Genomic DNA, 23,177 nt, shown 5'->3' with positions numbered 1-23,177 from the left:
TATGAAGTGCTTTTAGAACTTTAAAGTGCTGAAAATTATTTTTATAAATAAGCAGTTGAGTGTTTGGATAAAAGTGCTTAAATGAAGAAAATTATGTGAATTTTAGGGTTAAAAGAATAAAAAGGGTAGTTTGGGAATTTAATTAAAATATAAGGGATATAAAAGTAATTTTCATGGTCAAAGAAAATGACTTTAAGCACTTAGAAAAAAAAAGTTAGGAATCCTAACTTTTCATTTTTGACTGACTTTAAGAACTTTCTGGCTTAAAGTTAGCATTAAACAAACACGTCCAAAAACTGAAAAGAGGCTTTAAGTTGGTTTTGACCAACTTAAAGCCAATCCAAACGGGCTCTAAGTTATGGTTGGTTAATGAACTAAAATTCTGGCATAATAATATATATAAAAAGTACTAATGATTTTTCCGTTCTTTCGAGACCTTTTGTTTGATTTCTCTAGATGTTTCAATGGGCCATCACTTGCTTGTAGTGGACAATACTTAATTTGCGTATTTGTATTTCATGAAATTATTGTATCATCAAATGAAGTTATAAGTAAACACAAGACAAGAAGCATGCAAACATGTGTTAGATTAGATAGTGCAACTTCAAACTTTTCAAGAGTTTATTCGTCTTATAACCAAACAAAGAGCTAGCTCCTAATTTTGTGAAAATCTGCAACAATGTACTTTGTCATCTATTTCCGTTGCATGTTCTGATTTCTAAGTACCTGTACATGATTGTAAAGCAATATATTTGATCTATTCGAGATAATGTTCATTTTTATTTTAATTTACATGTCACTCGATCTATTCATTCGGGACATCCCAAAATATTAGACATCATTTTATTTCTATCCTTCATAACTTACAAATTTTAAATCCATTAAATTATTTAATTCAGATATCGATATGATGTTGTTCTGTCAAATAACTTTTGGGTCATACCATATTACTCCATTTTATAGCCTAACCATATCCCCCTACTGTCTAGCTGGGTTGGGCTACTCCTGAAATATGAGTCCAATTATTCCATGGACCTTTTATGGGCCTGAAACAGTAATCATACTTTCCCTTGTCCTGTTGGTCCTTTCACCTATGGCACAACCCCAAAAGTGTGTCAAACTTTATACTACTTGATACTCCATAGTTTTCTGGATTCTCAAGTTAACGAATGCATTAAAACTGGTTAACACCATATTGATCTGCAACCTCTACATCAACAAGTAGAATTTCTCAATCGACATTGTTAGCATAGTGATGGCGGGAACCGAGAAAGAAGAGCCGGAGCTGCACGAATCCGATAATCAGTTCGTTTGGGACGAAACTTCTCAGCTTTACTACCATGCTCGGTGCGTTTTTCTTTTTGATTTTATTTACTTCCTCAATATTTTCTGTATTAATATCCAATTCCATTCCTCTTTCTCTTTTTGTTTTTGATGAAATTAGGGCTTGAGTTTATTTTATTTAATCTGAAGTTTCGTAAAATTTGGACTTCTTTCAGCGATTATAGTAATTATTTGAGATCAATCCTTCTTTTGTAGCACTGGATTTTATCACGATCCTCAAGCTGGCTGGTACTACAGCTGTAATGATGGCCTTTATTACAAATTTGAAAATGGTACTTATGTTCCCATGGAGTCCTCTCAGGTCGACTCTGCTTTTTTTTCTTTTTCTAATTTTCTGCTAAGCCTTCAAATTTACAGCATTCAAATGTTGTCCTAGTTGATTTCCGGTTTGATTAATATTAAACTAGTTTATTGTTGTACGTCAGGATGGTTGTCGTGAAATGAATAGTTGTGAGAGCATTGTGCCAGCGGAGTCCAACAAAGATGAGATAGATGCAGACATCAGTAGGTCAGGTGAAAATGTGGCGCAAGAAGTGGAACCACTTTCTACTGAGTTCTCTGAAGGTGAATAAGTTTACCAGCCTGTCTATTGTTATAGAAGATATTATGTGTCGTGATGAAGCTGTTGGATCCAGGATTTTAAGTTTATCGTTTAGGCAAAAGCTATTGCATTCTACTGAACCCGTGTCTAAAATATATAGACGTGGAGCCATTACTTGGAACCGTTCGTCTGTTTACCTGATGAACCAATAGTTTTAGAATTATGGGATATTTGTTTATGGCTTGCCTTTTATTTGTTTTAATTATTTATTGTGATTTGTTATATTACTTGTTATTTGAAAGGACGCAAGCTAAATCCAAACTTGCGCTCCTTATTTGCTTGAAAAACACTACATGTTATTGCTATTCTTACACTGTCATTTGCATTTTCTATCGAGTCTTTGGCCGTACACAAAACACACACTGGTTCACGCGGGGAGTGTCTCACACTCCCCCAAACCTTCTTTTGGATTCTTTAGTTTCAGAGTTTGCACAATAAGATCAGTGTGCCTTCTCGCAAACATTCAGTCCACTCTTGAATATTTAGGAAAAAATCTTACTCTAGAAAATAGGTCATGATGCATACACCTTAGGCGAGGCGATCCAAGGCACCGTCTTCGCAATTAGGAAATCCACCCTTTGTCAAAGGTTATACACCTAACGACATATTTTATGTGAAAGTTGTTATGAATGATCCAAACAAAAACACATGACGGATTTGGAATAAACATACTTATCATACCCTTACCTTTCTTTCAGATGAATATCAACCAAAACCTCCCAAACATTCAGATGGTTGTTTCGGCCCCCCATACGATACAAAATTGGTGGCAAAACATTCGTAGGGCGCATGGTGTTGAGATCAGAAGGCATTTAGGTGCTTTGTTGTCGCTCATGGGAATTCGAGCCAACAAGATCTTCATTATATTGCTGATGGAGTTTTGGGACCCAAGCACTGTGACCTTTAAGTTCTTGGATTTTGAAATCACTCCAACACTAGAGGAATTTAGTATTTTTCTTGAATTACCAATAAGAGGAAGAACATTGATATGTCCATCAACCATAAGTACAGAAGATTTCCTTGGGTTGTTAGGGCTGCGTATCTTGCCATCACTAAGGCGTGCAGAAAATGGGAAGGTAAAGTTGGACTATTTTTTCCAAAGATTTGGTCGCCTCGAGAGCTTCGATAAGCACTGAGATGAATTTGCATGCACTCGTAGACAATGGATGCATATGAGACCAAGGGTATTTGTGATGGCCTTTTTGGGGGCTATGGTCTTCCCAATGAGGTTTCATTCGATAAATATCAACATTCTGCCAATTGTAATGGAACTTTTTGCGGTACCGCATAACTATTTCTTGGTGCATATGATTCTCGCTGAAGTATTTCGATCATTGTCAGCATGCACAAGGGGGCATAACTTCTTTGGGGGCTGTAATTTATTATTACAGATCTGGGCAATAGAGCACTTCTATTGCCGAGAACCACAAAGGGACTACACGATAGACGCCCGCAATTTGATCCAAAGCCACAATGATCGTCTTAGGTATTGGGACGCACCTATGGGAGAGGAAGAGTGGCGTCCGTTTTTGACCAACCTCACAGGAGATTCCATCCACTGGAAGTATTTTTGGACGGAAGGATCGGTTTTTGTCAGGACGCAACACCTCTATTTCATTAATCTGGTCGGGCTAGGAGGTATTCAGCCATATGCTTCTCTCCGAGTGTTACGACAATTCGGAGTTGTCCAAGACATACCATTATGGGCAAATATGGCACTACACGAGGATGATCTCACTTCGGTCTCAGCAGGGCGTATAAGGAATTTGCAATTAGAATGGGATCACATGATTACGATAGAGGCAGGAAATGAAAAATGGTGCACGCCAGAATATTATGTGTGGCGTACCACTGTGAGACATTTGGCTCGGCCAAGTACGAAGGGGATTGTGGGTGTTGCGGACAACCAATGGATTAATTGGGTTAAGCAGGGAGTACTCCCTCACATTGAATTCACAACACCAATGTACAATCAAATAATTCTAGGATCAGTAAATCATTTAATACCAATGATCGAAGAAGATCCAGAGGAAGACCCTGAAGAGGATCCAAGTGAAGATCCTGAGGAGCCGGAAGAGGAAGATCCGGAAGAGGATCCAAAGGAAAAAGCTCACTCTGAGTATGGTTCGATGGGGTTCGACGAAGAGGTAGGATCGAACCAGATTGATGAATTCTCGGAGTACTATCATGATTATAATGATGATGACGACGCTCCAACATGGCCTTAGATTTTCATTCTTATCTGTGCATTGTCATCCTTTTGTTCGCCGTATGGCCTCCATGTACTTTCATTTTTAGGTTTCCGCCCGTGTACTTCATTGCAAATGTAGAATGAAAATCTAAGGCCATGTTGGAGCGTCGTCATCATCATTATAATCATGATAGTACTTCGAGAATTCATCAATCTGGTTCGATCCTACCTCTTCGTCGAACCCCATCGAACCATACTCAGAGTGAGCTTTTTCCTTTGGATCCTCTTCCGGATCTTCCTCTTCCGGCTCCTCAGGATCTTCACTTGGATCCTCTTCAGGGTCTTCCTCTGGATCTTCTTCGATCATTGGTATTAAATGATTTACTGATCCTAGAATTATTTGATTGTACATTGGTGTTGTGAATTCAATGTGAGGGAGTACTCCCTGCTTAACCCAATTAATCCATTGGTTGTCCGCAACACCCACAATCCCCTTCGTACTTGGCCGAGCCAAATGTCTCACAGTGGTACGCCACACATAATATTCTGGCGTGCACCATTTTTCATTTCCTGCCTCTATCGTAATCATGTGATCCCATTCTAATTGCAAATTCCTTATACGCCCTGCTGGGACCGAAGTGAGATCATCCTCGTGTAGTGCCATATTTGCCCATAATGGTATGTCTTGGACAACTCCGAATTGTCGTAACACTCGGAGAGGAGCATATGGTTGAATACCTCCTAGCCCGACCAGATTAATGAAATAGAGGTGTTGCGTCCTGACAAAAACCGATCCTTCCGTCCAAAAATACTTCCAGTGGATGGAATCTCCTATGAGGTTGGTCAAAAACGGACGCCACTCTTCCTCTTCCATAGGTGCGTCCCAATACCTAAGACGATCATTGTGGCTTTGGATCAAATTGCGGGCGTCTATCGTGTAGTCCCTTTGTGGTTCTCGGCGATAGAAGTGCTCTATTGCCCAGATCTGTAATAATAAATTACAGCCTCCAAAGAAGTTATGCCCCCTTGTGCATGCTGACAATGATCGAAATACTTCAGCGAGAATCATATGCACCAAGGAATAGTTATGCGGTACCGCAAAAAGTTCCATTACAATTGGCAGAATGTTGATATTTATCGAATGAAACCTCATTGGGAAGACCATAGCCCCCAAAAAGGCCATCATAAATACCCTTGGTCTCATATGCATCCATTGTCTACGAGTGCCTGCAAATTCATCTCAGTGCTTATCGAAGCTCTCGAGGCGACCAAATCTTTGGAAAAGATAGTCCAACTTTACCTTCCCATTTTCTGCACGCCTTAGTGATGGCAAGATACGCAGCCCTAACAACCCAAGGAAACCTTCTGTACTTATGGTTGATGGACATATCGATGTTCTTCCTCTTATTGGTAATTCAAGAAAAATACTAAATTCCTCTAGTGTTGGAGTGATTTCAAAATCCAAGAACTTAAAGGTCACAGTGCTTGGGTCCCAAAACTCCATCAGCAATATAATGAAGATCTTGTTGGCTCGAATTCCCATGAGCGACAACAAAGCACCTAAATGCCTTCTGATCTCAACACCATGCGCCCTACGAATGTTTTGCCACCAATTTTGTATCGTATGGGGGGCCGAAACAACCATCTGAATGTTTGGGAGGTTTTGGTTGATATTCATCTGAAAGAAAGGTAAGGATATGATAAGTATGTTTATTCCAAATCCGTCATGTGTTTTTGTTTGGATCATTCATAACAACTTTCACATAAAATATGTCGTTAGGTGTATAACCTTTGACAAAGGGTGGATTTCCTAATTGCGAAGACGGTGCCTTGGATCGCCTCGCCTAAGGTGTATGCATCATGACCTATTTTCTAGAGTAAGATTTTTTCCTAAATATTCAAGAGTGGACTGAATGTTTGCGAGAAGGCACACTGATCTTATTGTGCAAACTCTGAAACTAAAGAATCCAAAAGAAGGTTTGGGGGAGTGTGAGACACTCCCCGCGTGAACCAGTGTGTGTTTTGTGTACGGCCAAAGACTCGATAGAAAATGCAAATGACAGTGTAAGAATAGCAATAACATGTAGTGTTTTTCAAGCAAATAAGGAGCGCAAGTTTGGTAAGTGACTCCCCCACCTACACCCAGGCCACCACCTCCCCAAGCGGCCACCGGCGAAGACTATTTCCGGCCAGATCTCTCCCCCTTCTGTTCTCTCTCTTCATCTCTTCTTTCCTTCTTCTTTGTGTTTTTTTCTTTTTTCCTCTTTGACTGCGATCGAAAATCCCCCACCAGTAGATTTTTGGGCAGTTTTTGCACAGGTATTTCGGTAGTTTCTGGCGGTGAACAGTATTTCCGGCGAGTGAACAGTGTTTCCGGGACGTGAACAGTGTTTCGAGGTGAACAGTATTTTCAGCGCGCAAACAACATTTTCGACGTGAACCAGGTTCTTTTCAACTGGAGTTGGTACCTCCGGTTTCCAAATATTCTTTGTTCATACACTTGTCGTTACATTTTGCTAACTTTAGACCATTGAATACTTTAGTAGTTCATACGCGTTTTCGTGGCTTTGGATAGTGATGGTAGATTAGGGTCATGTTCTCATTCATGGTCGGGGACGAGGGTAAGGAGGGGTAAATGGGTTAAAGGAGAGTCTAGACTAAGAGTAGGTTCTTGGGACGTTAACGGGAAAGTCAATAGAGCTAGTTAAGATTCTTAAGAAAAGGAAGATCAATATAGCTTGTGTCCAAGAGACCAAATGGGTAGGTACTAAAGCTAAGGAGGTAGACGGGTATAAGCTTTGGTTCTCTGGTAGATCGAAGTATAGGAATGGGGTAGGCATTTTAGTAGACAGTGATCTAAGGGATCAGGTGGTGGAGGTTAGGAGAATCACTGATAGGATGATGTCGATTAAGGTGGTCGTTGAAGGGACCACTTTGAACATTATTAGTGCTTATGCGCCGCAAGCGGGCTTAGCAAAGGAGGAGAAAAGGCGCTTTTGGGAGGATTTGGACGAGTTAGTGGGAAGCATACCGCCTACTGAGAAGCTTTTCGTGGGAGGGGACTTCAATGGGCACATCGGGTCTATTTCGGGAGGGTATGACGATGTGCATGGAGGCTTTGGCTTCGGGGACAGAAATGGAGGAGGAGTTTCACTTTTGGAGTTCGCAAGAGCTTTTGGGTTGGTGATAATTAATTCGAATTTCCCAAAAAAGGAGGACCACTTGGTAACCTTCAGTAGTTCGGTGGCTAAGACTCAGATAGACTTTTTACTCCTTAGGAAGGATGATAAAGGTCTGTGCAAAGACTGCAAGGTCATTCCGATAGACAACCTTACAATCCGACATAAGCTCTTGGTAATGGATTTAGAGATCAAGATGACGAGGAAGAAGAGGGTCGGGAATGATCGACCTAGGATCAGATGGGGGAGTTTGATCACGGCTAGTGCCCTGGAGATGAGAGAGAAATTGAAGGACATGGGGGCCTGGAATAGTAGTGGGGATGCGAACAGTATGTGGGATAGGACGACTAGTTGTATTAGGGTTGTAGCAAGGGAAGTGTTGGGAGTCTCGACAGGTAGTCGTAGTCGACATCAAGGGGACTGGTGGTGGAATGGAGAAGTGCAAGGGAAGGTGGAAGCAAAGAAAATGGCGTACGCGAAGTTGATAGAAAGCACGGATGAGGTGGAGAAGTGGACGAATAAGGAACTTTATAAGATAGCGAAGAAGGAGGCGAAGTAGGCTATTTCGACGGCAAAAACGATAGCTTTTGAACGCCTTTATGCTGAACTAGAAGAAAAAGGTGGGGATAGGAAATTGTTCAAGCTAGCCAGGGCGCGGGAGAGAAGGGAACGCGATGTGGATCAAGTGAAGTGCATTAAGGACGAGCATGGAAAAGTATTGGTAGAAGAGACTCTCATTAAACAGAGGTGGCAGTCATACTTTCATAAACTCTTGAATGACGTAGGGGACAGAGACTTTGTGTTGGGAGATTTGGAACATACAGAGAGGCGTCGCAATTTTGGATATTGCAGGAGTATTAAGGTCGAAGAGGTTAAGGGTGCTGTTCGTAGGATGCGCTGGGGAAGAGCAACCGGACCTGACGAGATTCCTGGGGAATTTTGGAAGAGCGCCAGCTTGGTAGGTTTGGAGTGGCTGACTAGGTTATTTAATGTCATCTTTAAAACGGCAACGATGCCCGAAGAATGGAGGTCGAGCGTAATGATCCCTCTATACAAAAACAAAGGGGATATCCAGAGTTGCAACAACTATAGAGGTATCAAGTTACTAAGCCATACTATGAAAGTGTGGGAAAGAGTGGTGGAGATGAGGGTGAGGAGAGGCGTGTCTATTTCAGAGAACCAGTTCGGATTTATGCCGGGACGCTCAACTACAGAAGCCATCCATCTTATGAGGAGACTGGTGGAGCAATATAGGGAGAGGAAGAGGGACTTGCATATGGTATTCATCGACTTAGAAAAGGCCTACGATAAAGTTCCAAGAGAGTTACTATGAAAATGTTTGGAGGCTAAAGATGTACCTGTGGCATACATTAGGGTGATCAAGGACATGTATGAGGGAGCCAAAACCAGGGTAAGGACAGTAGGAGGGGACTCAGAGTATTTTCCAGTTGGGATGGGGTTGCATCAAGGATCAGCTCTAAGTCCATTTTTATTTGCCTTGGTGATGGATGCATTGACGAGATAAATTCAAGGTGAGGTGCCATGGTGTATGCTTTTCGCGGATGACATAGTCCTGATTGATGAGACTCGTAGTGGAGTTAATGCTAAGCTGGAGGATTGGAGACATACCTTGGAGTCTAAAGGGTTTAAGCTGAGTAGGACCAAGACAGAGTACTTAGAGTGCAAGTTCAGTGAGACACCTCAGGAGGATGGCGTGGAAGTTAAGCTTGGTGCCCAAGCCATTCAAAAGAGAAGTAGTTTCAAGTATCTTGGGTCTATCATGCAAGGCAGCGGGGAGATTGACGATGATGTCACACATCGTATTGGGGCAGGGTGGATGAAATGGAAGCTCGCTTCCGGAGTGCTATGCGACAAGAAGGTGCCACCACAACTTAAGGGCAAGTTCTACAAAGTGGTGGTTAGACCGGCTATGTTGTATGGGGCAGAGTGTTGGCCAGTTAAGATCTCTCACATTCAAAAGATGAAAGTTGCCGAGATGAGAATGTTGAGATGGATGTGTGGTCACACCAGGAGCGACAGGATTAGAAATGAGGCTATTCGGGACAAGGTAGGAGTGGCCTCGGTGGAAGACAAGATGCGGGAAATGCGACTGAGATGATTTGGGCATGTGAAGAGGAGAGACACAGATGACCCAGTGAGGAGGTGTGAGAGGTTGGCCATGGATGGTTACAGAAGAGGTAGGGGTAGGCCGAAGAAGTATTGGGGAGAGGTGATTAGATAGGACATGGCTCAGTTACAGCTTACCGAAGACATGACCTTAGATAGGAGGGTGTGGAGGACCCACATTAGGATAGAAGGCTAGTACATAGTCTCGTTATTCTTCCCTATTCATAGGCGCACTAGCACATTACAATTCCTTGTGCTCTCATTTCTGCTATTTCTGTTACTATTTATTACTTTCAGTACTTTTGATTAATCTATTTTATCTGTGATGCCTTCGTTATTTATTTTCCTATAGCGCTTTGAATTTCTTAACCTTATCTGACCCCCTTTTATGCCTTTTTTGAGCCGAGGGTCTCTCGGAAACAGCCGTCCTACCTTGGTAGGAGTAAGGTCTGCGTACACTCTACCCTTCCCAGACCCCACGTTGTGGGATTTCACTGGGTTGTTGTTGTTGTTGGGTTGGTGAAATACTTTTCATGTCCATTTGGATTTTAATGAATTGCAGCAGTTTCTTGAGTTATAGATGGGTATTATTGAATTAGTTTTGCTCATTGTTTACTGATCTATTTGACTTGTGAAAAGTGTTGGATCATGGAAGTAAGATGTTTGTTTATGCAATTTCTTCACTTATGATATCCATAATTTCTGTGTTATTTATTGCCTCATTATTGAGCCCTCTTGCTATCAGTCCGTTGTCACCATCAGTAATGTTCTCACCCCAAGTATAATGATTTGTCCTTCAAATTGCTTCATCCTTTCAGTAGAGAACTATTTGGGTGTTATAATCCTTATTTTTTGTAATTCAGACGTCAGTTGCACTTGATAGTCACTTACTTTATCGTTTTATTTCACTCTAAGCAGAGCACTTGGAGGATACCCGTTGCAAGCTTCCAGAAAACCCACCACCACCTTCAGAGTGGTAAAACACTGTGTTTGGTTATCTTGTATATTTGTTCTTCTTGTTATTTTTCTTTCCCAATGCTGTAATACATCTACTGTCAGGCTCGAAGATACTCTCATTGAACTTTATCTGGCGAATTATACCACTCGAGCTACCAATAGTACTTCAGCCATAACAGTGGCTCCAGAAATAAATGACACAGATCACACACACTTGTCAACAGCTGGTTGGTTCAAGGTTTCTGTTTTGCTTAAACTATGATCAGAACTACAGCATTGCAAGTCATTCTACCTTGACGTTGCAGGGAATGATAGCACGTATGAGCTCGAGGAGGGTGAATGGATACCAGACGACTGGACAGATTCTGCTGATCCAATTGCAGATGTTGTGGATGATGGTTAGTAGTGATTATGGTACTTGACGTTCATAGGTTTTGTATTCCATACAATTTTTCTCACTTGGCATTAAGACGTTGGTGTTGAAAATGTTGATATGGTGCTAGAAGGCAAAAAGCGTATGGACGTGTCAAAAGTTTGCCTATTGTTAATTGCTTCCTTTTTTCTTTCATCGAGCATATTGTCTGTCCTTTTTTGTAGTTTCTGTTGTTGTTACTATCTACACTCACCCTCTCCAGACCCCACCTTAGTGGGACTACACTGGGTATGTTGTTCTTGTCGTCGTCTTCGTCTCCGTCTCTTATTTTCTTTTGGCGGTTCGAATACAGTGGGAATTAAGTTAAAGAAAAATCTTTCTTTGACTACCTCATGAATTCCTCTATTCTGTAACTCATACGAAAAAGATGGAATAGGCTCCTAGCTCGGTGAAAAAGAAAGGAAAGAACAAGGACTTGGGGATTTTGATACGTATGCACCTTATTTTGAATGTCATCATTTTCATGGTTTGGGTGCATCAAATTGACTGAAGTTAGCCTCACAACAGGCATTTGTTTGGAGGAGGAGAACTGGCGAGCGCAGTATGGTCAAGTTGAACGACCAGTTGAGGATTCTCTGTCACATATTCAGGCTGTTGATTTGTGGGATTGGTCAATGGTTAAAAAGATCAGAAAAGGTCGAAAAAGAAGGGTGGCCAGGCTGGTAGGACGACTGGTGAAGCCCACTGCTAAGCTGCATCCATCAATGCCCTCGAGTGGCCATCTTCTTAAAACTGCTCCAGTATGTGAAGTCCATCTTGATCTGGTACGAGTTACATCAGGTTTGCATTGTCAAACTTCCATTTAGAGGGAAACTTTTGCATCCTATTTGATTACACAGATCAGTTATTGTTAACATGTCCTGTTTTAGTTGAGGTTTATAAAATTCTCAGTGAACTGTTGTGACTTACTGTAAAGAAAATAACCTGAATTCACATAATTCCCTTTTATGTCTATCTATTTAATCCATGATCTTTTCATTACATGTGCCAGAAACTGCCTTCTTTATTTGTTACATGTAAGCAAACTCACGCCTCCCTGGTGGCTTCCCTGCAAAACTAAATTCAGCCAACAGCATGTATGCATTCACATTCATTCATAATCAGCCTAATTCAGAATATGCCAGATTAGACATGCATATTTTGAGAGGAAGTCATGTAAGTTACAGTATGTATATAGACAGTAAAAGAGATGTAATGAGACGCAACATTGAAGGAACATGGATTTCCAATTTCTTCTGAAACATCCGCAACGCTCCTTGGCATACTGAAATAAGCCTGCACTAAAAGGAAGTGAAACCACAGATTCAATCATTTATTTTGTTCAATCCTCCGCATCAGAAAATTGTAGAACCTCAACAACAGACAAATTCTGTTATATGTCTGTCATGAGAAGATGTTTGGTTTCATTTTTTGAGTAAGAAATTTTAGTTTGCATTGGCCAGCCTTATTCTATCCTTGTTGGCTTCATTCAAAATGTTTACTTCCTACAGGTCAGGTGTACAGGTTGAGAAATCCTAGCACACAATATTTGGCTTCTTTGTCAAATTATGATTCTTCCAATCCAACAAAAAATTGGCGCTTTCCGCAAATGTCAATCAACAGAGAAATCCAGACATGCTCACCAGTCACTGAAAGATACAAACCCATAAGCACAACACTTCCTGGTGAGGAGCATGTATCTCTGCCATCGGAGATCAGTGCGCCTGAAAAGGTATTCTACGTCCACTTTATGTTTCAATTACTAAAACAACTTTTGTACGTGGAGATGATTTGAATTATTAGTCATTTGGGAAAGTTTCTATATGCATTCAATTAGGGTGAGTTCTTTAGCAGATTTAGTATCTTAAAGCTTGAAAAATGAGAACACTTCTTTGAAAACTGCACTGGAAAATTTGCTAACTCGGAAAAGTAATAAATTGTATTAAAGTATTTAGATGGCGAACACAGCTAAAAGATGAAGATAAAAAAGCATGCAAGTACAGCAAACGAACAGCATAAATTGAACCATCTTAGACAATAGTGCTAGTTGCTGAGCTGTGTTTGGATTTGTGATGATTTCATTCTATTTAGTGATAAAATAATTTATCGAAGACAACAGAAGGATAGAATAGTGGTAAGGACCTTCCACCTCCAAGCATAAGGTTATATGCTCGAGTCACCGAGGGAACAAAGTGGGAAGGGCTATTTTGGGCTTCTGGATAGAGGAGCTTTTGTTCAAGTTTGGGGGAATTCTACCATGTAAGGGGAAAAACAATTGAAGCATCACTTAAGAAAACTTTGTAATTTTACTGGAGAGATGCTTTCTCCTATATAGATGGACATGCACAAGGATCTACTATCTCTTACCTATATATTAAATTGTCTGATTTGTGTCATTCCAGGACAGAGACCATCTGTACAGGGACAGAGCTGCAGAAAGAAGAGCACTGCACGGCGGATTTGGTGTTGGTCCAGGGCAAAAAATTTCACCCAACTCTGATAATTTTGTTCCTTTGGACGAATCTACTGGTCCAGAGGAAGCTCTTTCTGAATCCTTGAGCAATTCATTTGGAACTGGTAGCTATGCCAGAAGAATGTTGGAAAACATGGGCTGGAAGGAGGTACATTTTAGAACTTTCACGACTTCAAGAATTATAGTTTTAGCTACAAGTGTCACTGAGGAGGTTTTACATAATCTTGAAATGCCCATCTTTGGATCTCAAGAAAGCAGAGACCCGCCTAGACTTGTAAAATCCTGAGTATTGTTGTTCTGATTCTTTCTTCCATATTGATCACCCATCTCTAGGTCTCCATCCAGTCTTTTAGCTCACGTGTTAGGGGAACTTTTTCCTTGTTAATTCATTGCAACTTATTAGAAACTATCTTTTATCAAAAAGGAAAAGTTCACACCATCTATACTCGGACATTCTTAGTGAGTAATTTCATGGATATGTAATAATGAAGATTTGTTGACCTAATGATTACACGGGGAATCTTTGTGAATGAGACTACTTGAGTGAAACTTGGAAATGTAATGATGGTATTGTCACTTAATGGCTTGGATGTTTTTTGCACAGGGGGAGGCACTTGGCTGCAGCAACAAGGGATTGATTGAACCATTACAGGCTACGGGAAACAAAGGTTCTGCTGGGCTGGGTTGGAATGATGAACGAAGAAAGCAGTCCATGTACAGTTCTGCATAACTGATTGATATACTCCTTTGTTGGCAGTCTGATAGAATGTAATAAATCTAATTTCACTTGTCTGCTCAGTCAGCTTAGTTTACTATTTGTTGCCTTTTTACTAGTTACATATCTGCTTCTGAAATACTTCATATTACACCATATGGTTAAAGGGCAATACTAGATTAAGTTATCATTGTTATATCATATAAAAGAGTTGTTAAAGAAATAATTAGGAAAGCAACTGTCTCCAAATTAATTGTCCCAGTTCTGATTTTGGGTTGAACAAATCACGCCTTCTAAAAATGGGAAATTTTTCTTTGGACATTTGAATTCTCTGGGACGTACGGTAAAGTACAATAAAAAGATGTCATAATATTGTTTCACGTAAAATGAGACATCTATATTTTTTATGATAGAATTAGGTGTGAAGCTGCTTTGATAACAAAAAAGTACCCACAGCTCAAAAATTGGTTAATATGACGAATTAGTTTTTTGGAACTTACAAAATATCAGGAAAACGTTGTTAGTAAAACAATTGAAGAGGTAACGATGCACTTAGCCACATCTAGTCTAGCTACACTCTACAAGATAAATTACAGTTCCTCACGATAAAACATCGGCTAAATTGCAAGTGCATAATTGAGAAAATGTTCTACGAATCAAAATAGGCTGTAGATCATATTGGTGCTGCTGACATGGATAAGGAACTAAATACACCATTTAATACCCAAGAAAACGGGATATAAAATCGTACAATCTAAACACGGACTGCAGTTACAAGTACATCGGTATGACTGTCTACAGCTCAACAGTTAAGTAGATATGGTCGCGCCTTGTTGCTTTACAAACTGAGAGCTCTTGTTGCCAGGTCCGTGGCTTCATCTTCTGCTTGTTTTATCGTTGTACCATTTAAGGATAAAAGAGTAGCTTCATGTATGAAGATAAGGCCTCGAATGTGCTGACCAACTCCAGAAGTTTGCCTACTCATTCTCTGCCTCTGCTTCTGTAGTTGTCATTTCTTCATCATTTGCAGTTTTCTCAGGAGTTAATTCAGTTTTCTCCACAGTAGTGTTTTTCTCATTCAACTCTTCCTTCAGCTTACTGATCTCTTCATCCTTCTCTTCAAGTTTATCTTGCAAGATTAGTACCTAGGACAAATACGATTAAAACGTCAAACTCTACATCTTTCAAAAGTCATCCTAATGTCTAATTTCACTCTAAACAAGAATGGAAACTGTGTGAAGCACCATTTCATTTGATCTTTCCACATCGTTCGTTAGTCCCTCTATCTGTTTGCACAGGCCTGCAAGTGAGAATAAAAATTGTTAGTTCTGAATAACAATGGGCAAAGCAACAGAATTCAAGTTGGTATGAACACATGTGATGAAAGATCTATAACAAAATTAGCACAAATATGGATTGCTTACGCAACGAGGGTGCTAACTTCCTAGTTATGCCATACTCCCCCCCCCCCCCCCCCCCCCAAAAAAAAATGTGAAAAGAGATACTACAATCCACCATAGAACAAGAAGAAACTACTTTGACCTACAAACAAATCATGAACTCTGGAGAGAGCAGGCTAATGGGTGAACCAATGTAGGAATTAACAGTTTCACAGTTTGGGATGATGTAGGTTTCGCTGATGATGACGACTCAATTCTAAGTTAAAGCATGCCTTATGTCTGGCATGATTTCACTGTCGCAAGAATAAGGGAATGCAGATATAAAGTAACTACACACAGATCAGGCGACATCAACTGGTTCCTTAGAGTACAGATAAAATATGTATTAAAAGTGTAGTAGAATTCCTTGTCAACTGCTTACTTAAGCGAAAAAACCTACCAAAAAGCAAATTATATCTAAGAGTGACTATGTCTTTACTCATGTAATGTCAGATAAACCAGAGGGGTATATGCATTTATTACCAAAAGTTTCAACATCTACGGCAAAGCTAAATATCCTCGCAAATATTATCAATCACACTGATCATATCTAGAATACCTGACCAAGCTGACTAGTCAATCACAAGAATATTAGCTGCAAACAAAAAGTCCCGATCCCAATCAAAAGGAAAACAGAGGTATATTAGTAAAACAACTTGAGAGAACATTAACCTTCAAATTGACTTTTGAGTTCAGCATTCTGAGACTTCTGCAAAGCCAGTTTCATTGTTAATTCATGCATCTGCAAGTAAAGAAACAGAACTTCTGTAACATCTCACATTTATCACCTTTAAAGCAACCATCATAATTCAACAAACCTGGAAGAAATAAGCTAGGCAACTATGTAACTTATGAATAGATTACTCTTCCATCTCTAAATTCAGTTTTGAACTAAAAGAACTTTATATTTACACACTTCACTGATCAAGAAAACCATTTACTACCTTTCCTTCATTAGCCTGGTTTCCAATCTCTTCATTTTCCTCCTGCAGTGTCCTACATTTAGCCATTAGCATCTTGCCCATTTTGCTTTGTGGGGTAAAATTGACAGCAGCAATGTTATCATGCAACTCCTTCACTTTTTTATCCTTCTCCTCAACCAAATTCTGGCAATGCAAAACAAGAAAAGATGTAAGCAAGAATGCAATCAGAGCCAGCAAGGCCACGAAAGAACAATGAAAAGGTCAAATAAACTACACGCGAAAAGCATCCAAAAAAATTAAGCACCAGCATGCTTTATTCATTGGCAACAGGATGAATCCAGCAAGGCCACGAAGGAACAATGAAAAGGTCAACTAAACTACACGAGAAAAGCATCCAAAAAATTTAAGCACCAAGCATGCTTTATTCATTGGCAACAGGATGCATCATCTGAGCTCATTGAGCAATTCAGAAGGTAACCTGGAACGATGTCACCAACAGTGAACTGCCCCGTTAAATAAATAATTCCAGCCAACCATCAAAGAGACTTGAAAGCACAATGAAGCTAAAGTATGGAACCACTAGATAAGCGTATCAGTCTCCTCTCCAGACATTTCAGCTTGAAATTAAAATCATTGTCCAGACTACTTACCTTCAGCCTAGTGAACTCTTCATGAATAGCTGGATCTAGTAATAACTTCCGTGCCTGTAAATTTACACCCAAAAGAATAAGGAAACTGAGCAAAATGTGAACAAAGAGATTAAAAACAAATGTTAACCCAAAAAGAAAGAAGGAAAAGCTACGGTATAAGATGACATTTATTCATAGTATCATCCGTTTTCACCTAACATGAAGATCTATTAGGCCATTAATTGAGCAAATTTGAATCTAAATCTTAAGAGAAACTAGTTAAGGGGGGCATAAGGCATGTGTGCATAATACAAATTTGGTAAATTCAACTAGGAATGAATATAAACTTTGAAAAATAGGAGGGGAAATTTATGATGCTGATGCCGAGTGTAAGCATAGCCGTCAAAGGAGAGTTGAGCTACAAGGAAATCACTACCCATTAAATGCAATAACAATTTTAACATCTTCTCTGCTTTTGATAAATGTGTGATTATGAGGATGTTAGTGGAACAATAGTGCAGGCTTCATAAGTTATTACAATAAAACTAAATCTGCCCCTTAATTAGTAGCATAGATAGTAAGAAACAAGTGGCCACTGACGACTCAATCTTTTCGTAAAGATTAAAGACCCAAATCCAGCTAGTAGGATCTACATTAGGGTTAAACAGAACGATTCAAGCAGAGAAGAGGTACAGGCCACCATATGCAGTTCCTAAGAGGCTCTATCTTATTAGCCAGTTAGATGTTAGATAAATGCTGCTCTTACCCTTCAGTTATCTTTCCTCCATTAGTCTGGAAACGAAAAGCTGAACTTGCATCAAAAGTATCAACAAAATAGAAACACAAATGAAACCATGCCCTTTCATGATTCCCCTTGCTAACTTACATTTAATTATAACCGAAAAACTGCAGCCTCCGAAACTCAGGGATGAGGGGGCCACCCCTCTACCCTTCTCCACGTAAATACTGGAGTTAGTTCACTTGGCGCAGCTCAAACTTGTGACCTAAGAAACAAGTCCCTCAACCTACCTTTGTCAACTGAGCTACCCCCCCCCCTTTTTTTGACTAACTTTCAATTTACAACCCTAACAATATCCTATGTGGTTTTCTAGCATACTTAGTATATTGGAGCTTGGTAGGGATTCTAGCCTTGAAACCATAGCACTAGTGTTAACACAAGAATTAAATTATCAGGCCAATATGTGCGCATAAGGTTGATACTGGACTGGAGTTGGAAGTAAGATTCCCTAACTAGAATTAGCAAAGCAACATGGTGCGCCAGCTAACAATTTTATTATTTAAGCAAAAGGGAAAAAATTAACAAAGTAATAACCAAAGGAACCAGAATGAACAAGGAAGTTTAAAAAGTGAGATGTAGGAGGCCACGAAAAAGTGTTACCCTGGTTTTGGCTAACAAAACTAAGCCAATATGCATTTTGACAAAAAAGAATAAGATACAGAGTGAAATGCTAATTCAACCTATGGTAGAAAAACTACCACCTTCCCCCGTACACAAAGAAACTTTGTTTAACAATGACCTCAAGACAGGAACAAGATTTCTATTTTTGGAGGGTAGCCGGGTGGGAGCAGAGGAGAACTGACTTCTGTCAGTTGCAGTTCTGAAATACTCATCAAATTACTTGAACATCCTTTCAGATTTCTGCAACATTCAGCTTTTAGTAGATTGATTAGACTTTGATTATGATGCCATTGGCTGCTGGTTGATGATTTATGTGGAAGTTAAGCATTAAAGTTGCTACTCCTGTACCAAGCAACTAACTGTGTGAAACAAAAAACAAGCTATGTACAACACATAAAGATTACATAGAACTCCTTTTTAAAGGAGCAAATTGGAAAAAATCACCAAAACAATTGAACAACATCGGGGAATGACACATATACATACTCTCTCAGTCTCTCTCTCCCTCCTTTTTCGGGTTTTATATCCCAGAGCATGCAGACAGCAGATCTATAAGTAAGAAAAGATACTACTACTACCTGCATAGATGGCGGCTTGAGTTGAGCTCTAAGATCCCGAACTGCAGACTAAAACATTTACCAGTAGGTAAAGTAAGAAGAGAGACTTGACCAGCACAAAGTAAAGAGAAAGTGATGAATTGGATATATACATTTTAAAACAAAGGCAACTAAAGATAAAGGAAAAACCACCACATACTCATGCTTTACAAAAAAGGATTTAAAAAACAGCACACTCAACATTCAGCAACAACATTACATTGCCTTCTTACTCACCCTCACCACAAAGAAGAAAGACGTGACATCTGATCAGAGGTCCTGTCAGGGATAAAACTAGATTTCATAACATAAGGGCATTGCTAGTATTGATTAAATCACAGATCTCTTCAATTGACAAAATTGAAAATGAAAGACCAGCTGACTAGCAGTAGGCTTTTGTTTACCCTAAGATGTAGGTTGCAAGCTTCATTGCACACCATAAAGACGAGAGGTTTTCTCAGAGTAAAGTACAATTTAAAGCTGGCAACTCAGATAGCATCGACAAACTCAATTTTCAATTTCTTAGTGAAATCAATTTCTTTTGCTCCATATATTTTTTATACACCGTAACTAAGATAACATGTTTAAATATCCTGCCCAATTTTGTTGAGATAGCAGCAAAAAAAAACAAATTATCTACAAGATAGTTAAAAATAAATATGGAATAGATGCAATCTATCATTTGATGTCCATGGAAAACTTTACCTTCAACTCTGCTATCTCCTGCTCTCTTTTGGCAAAAGTTACAATAAATGCAGCCTCCTTTTTCTTTGCTCTTTCCAACTACAGATTGCAAAGATGAGATAACGATTAGAAAAGTGTTCAATGATGTATTAGCAGTGAACAAATAAAGAGGAATAATAAAAAAAAAACCTGTTCACGCAGTGACTCCTCAGATGATCTGAGGTTCTGAAGATAACTGACCACAAACTTGGGTTCTGCAAATAAGAGCACAGTTAATTCTCTTCATTGGAAAATGTTACTCCATCTCAATTAACATGAAAGATCTTTTTATTTAAAGGGTGACCACAAATGCTGAACATGATTCTGCAAATGATAACAGACAGATTTATTGCACATCCTAGCTCTCATGAAAAAAAAAATAACAGATGGATTTTAAGCAATTCAACTTTAAGCAGTGATGTGATGGTGGAAGCACCACACTAGTCTACTATTCTTTAACAAACAAGTCAAACTTTCCCATATAACTCCAAAACCTTTCAAAACCATATCATATATCAAATGGGACAGAGGGAACTAAAAGATGATTTTTCTTTCATGATGTATGACTCTCAAACATACAGCAGCAACGGGGAAAACAGGGAGATCAGAAAAAGACTAGAAGCAAAGGAACAGGATTTTAGGTGACTGTATAGAGATGCTGAAAAGGACAATACCAGGTGTCATGCCAGGAGCTATGAACGAATCCTTTTCAAACGCAGAGTGCCACTTTTGTATTTCAGATTTTGCAGATTCAAGTTCTGTCTGAAACAAGCATAGACAGTTAAGTCAGTAATAAGTTTTAAGAAATTTTTTATTGTTTTGGTCATTCAACAGCATGATTCAGGCTTCATTAAGTGTGGTGTAGTTCTGTTGAACAAATTAGTGTTAGCATAAGAATTAAGGGACGTAAAACATCAAAAGAAGAGTGCAAACTGTTAAATTAGAAATCTTAGCCCCTATTTTAGCAGCGTCAACTCAAAAGAGTAGGTTAGAGAAGGAAGACCACTTTATGCTGATGATCGATAGGTAGTCAGTAAATGATCACCATCCAGCCAACATGTTAGTTAAAGCATATTATTATCTGATAGACTGATAAGCAAAGGAAGAAAGAGATTTAATCCTATACAATTAAAGCATCTAAAATGAATTTAAGAACGAATTGAGTATCAGAGAAAATGCAAAACAACTTCCCATGAAAGACACTACATGTGCTTACTTCTAAGCTAATTAAAACCCTAAATATACATTTGAATATTAACTGAGACAAAGTAAGATAATTCCGGCTATCATAAGCGAAAAAATAAAACATCAAATTTCTAGGTTCTGATGATTAATATGAAGAAAAAAAATTATACACCATGAATACATATGTTGAAAAAGAGGATGATAGACTGTTTAGGACATAACCATGGAAAACAAAAAACAAAATGTAAGATGATAAACACCTGACATGATGCTAGGGTATCCTTACAGTCCTGAAGACTGCAATAACAAAGCACAAAAGACAGTGAGAAAGTGACAAAACATAAGCAATTAAATCCAAGAAAAACATTCACAGATATGCAACAAGGGTCCAACTACCATACCTCTCGCGAAGAGACAAGATCATCCCTGTCGCTGCACCGGGTGCTGTTTCTTCTACTTTCAACAAATTACCCTAGTATTGAAAGAGGTAAATGATAAATATTGACTTACAACTGCCGTGCTAATAGGCCTCTATGACACCTATTGAGAGAGCAACCTACCTATCATGTGACAAATTGTGGAAGATAGTTGAAAAGAATCTTACAGATCAGTCAAAGTTAAATATTGTTGAAGGATTTAAATCCTTGACAGTATCAAAAAGTGCACTTAATTATGTTAAACAATTCTTGATGTCCCAAAAAAAGCATATCACATAAATTTTAACTAAGAAATCAACAAAACACCTTTTTAGAGCCAAAAATATCGTCTTCATCATCGTCAAGGTCTCCAAAGCTTCTTTTGGTACCTAAAATCACTTGTAATCAAGAAATATACTCAAAAACTTGCAATAAAGATGACAATGGCGAAGAACTAGCAAACCTGAACGCCTAGTAGCGGCGAAATCTCCACCAAAATCGAGGTCCTGAAAACTCCCCCAAAAAATTTTTTTTATTCAACATTATAGTATAAAGGAAATACAAGTAATTGAAAAGGAAAAAAAGAAGTTACATCGTCCATGTGATTATGAGACGCCATTGATGGAATTAATTCAACAGGTTTAAAGTTCAATTTGGAACCCTAAATTTGTTGAAGAATGAAGAGGCTTGCAGGGAAGAAAGAGGAACGATTTGCTGCATCCGGGTTTAATTCCTAATTTTCTAAAACCGAATTTATTTCATTAGACAAATAAAATCAATTGACCTAATTTAAGCAACATAATATAAATTCTTTTTTTTCTTACTCCTATTTTTCTCTCTTATTATTTCATCAAAGTTAATAAGTCATTAAAGATTGATAAACTCGAGTCGATTAATTTATTTTTTTCTCTTCAAAACATATTTGAATTATTCAAATATAAAAAAAAATGGCATTCTATTTAGTGACAAAATAATGATTTTTTTTTTTTTACAACACAAAATAATGAATCATTAAATGGTGAAAAAATTGAAAAACGTGTGCTAAGTCAAGTTTTTTTTTACTTAATGTATATAAATGAAATATTTTTAACATTCTACTTATTGGTAAAAAAGTTAAGATGGCTAGAGATGATAATTTGAAGAAAAAAAAATATTATGATAACCATGAATATTTCTTTAAAAGTTCAATATGTATGGATGTTCAAACATGCAATTAGTTAGTTTGTTACTCAGTTAGATAGTTTGTTGTTGTGTTGTTGTAGTCAATTGACGTGAGTGATTATTGTTGCATTGAGTGAGTTAGTTTGTTAGTGTATGAGTTGTTAAAGATAGTTAATTAGTTAGGATATTTTGGACACACTTTGCACTTCATTCTAGCTATATAACTAAGCTCACAATATATACATTTTTCAGAATACTTAGATAATAAAATTTCTCTCTACCTTTTCTCTGCATTTCCGCTCTGCATTTTCAGATCTTCAATGGATTAGTGAGCTTGTTTGCTCACAATTTCACATGGTATCAGAGCAATTCGATGCAACCTGTTTAGAGAAAGAATTGCAAATCTTTTAGATCCTAGTTAGGATCAGCTTCTAGTTAGACTCGTTTGTTTTCTCTTCAAGTTTTTTTTTAAATCACAGAAATGACAACTATAAAGATTGATCAAAATGATCATTTATACGTCGAGCCATCAGATGCTTCAGGAGCTATATTGATTCCCATAAAGTTGATTGGATCTGAGAATTATGGATTTAGAGCAGGTCGATGAGAATTGCACTATTAGGAAAATGAAAATATTGTTTTGTTACGGGAGGCTGTATTAAGGAGCTATACAATGATGAGCTACA

At 38.6% G+C, this 23,177-nt stretch overlaps 2 protein-coding genes across 3 annotated transcripts; one reads left to right on the top strand and one right to left on the bottom strand.

Annotated features, from left to right (window-relative positions):
- The first annotated feature begins 1,097 nt into the window (after positions 1-1,097).
- On the top strand, positions 1,098-14,197 carry LOC129894378 (uncharacterized). Of its 2 annotated transcripts, none has more exons than XM_055970045.1 (10): positions 1,098-1,347; positions 1,540-1,645; positions 1,770-1,908; positions 10,361-10,418; positions 10,502-10,626; positions 10,705-10,797; positions 11,340-11,612; positions 12,323-12,543; positions 13,214-13,432; positions 13,889-14,197. In XM_055970045.1, exons 1-10 carry the CDS (start codon positions 1,256-1,258, stop codon positions 14,012-14,014), a joined length of 1,452 nt encoding a protein of 483 aa, XP_055826020.1. In that variant the 5' UTR covers positions 1,098-1,255; the 3' UTR covers positions 14,015-14,197. The 2 variants fall into 2 exon arrangements, with proteins under 2 accessions (XP_055826020.1, XP_055826021.1); XM_055970046.1 differs by having other exon boundaries at positions 1,230-1,347; positions 1,540-1,616.
- A 438-nt stretch (positions 14,198-14,635) lies between these two features.
- LOC129894930 (FKBP12-interacting protein of 37 kDa) lies at positions 14,636-22,081 on the bottom strand. Its single transcript, XM_055970521.1, has 14 exons — positions 21,923-22,081; positions 21,794-21,836; positions 21,658-21,719; positions 21,316-21,386; positions 21,175-21,211; positions 20,404-20,491; positions 19,880-19,944; positions 19,712-19,789; positions 18,989-19,036; positions 17,012-17,065; positions 16,383-16,544; positions 16,111-16,180; positions 15,244-15,299; positions 14,636-15,144 (listed from the first exon to the last, which is right to left on the bottom strand). Exons 1-14 carry the CDS (start codon positions 21,947-21,949, stop codon positions 14,977-14,979), a joined length of 1,029 nt encoding a protein of 342 aa, XP_055826496.1. The 5' UTR covers positions 21,950-22,081; the 3' UTR covers positions 14,636-14,976.
- Positions 22,082-23,177: the final 1,096 nt, after the last annotated feature.

This window comes from Solanum dulcamara, chromosome 7 (genome assembly GCF_947179165.1).
Source record: "Solanum dulcamara chromosome 7, daSolDulc1.2, whole genome shotgun sequence".
NCBI lineage: Eukaryota > Viridiplantae > Streptophyta > Magnoliopsida > Solanales > Solanaceae > Solanum > Solanum dulcamara.
The sequence above is the reverse complement of the archived record's forward strand: the minus strand, read 5'-3'. Positions and strand labels throughout refer to the sequence as shown.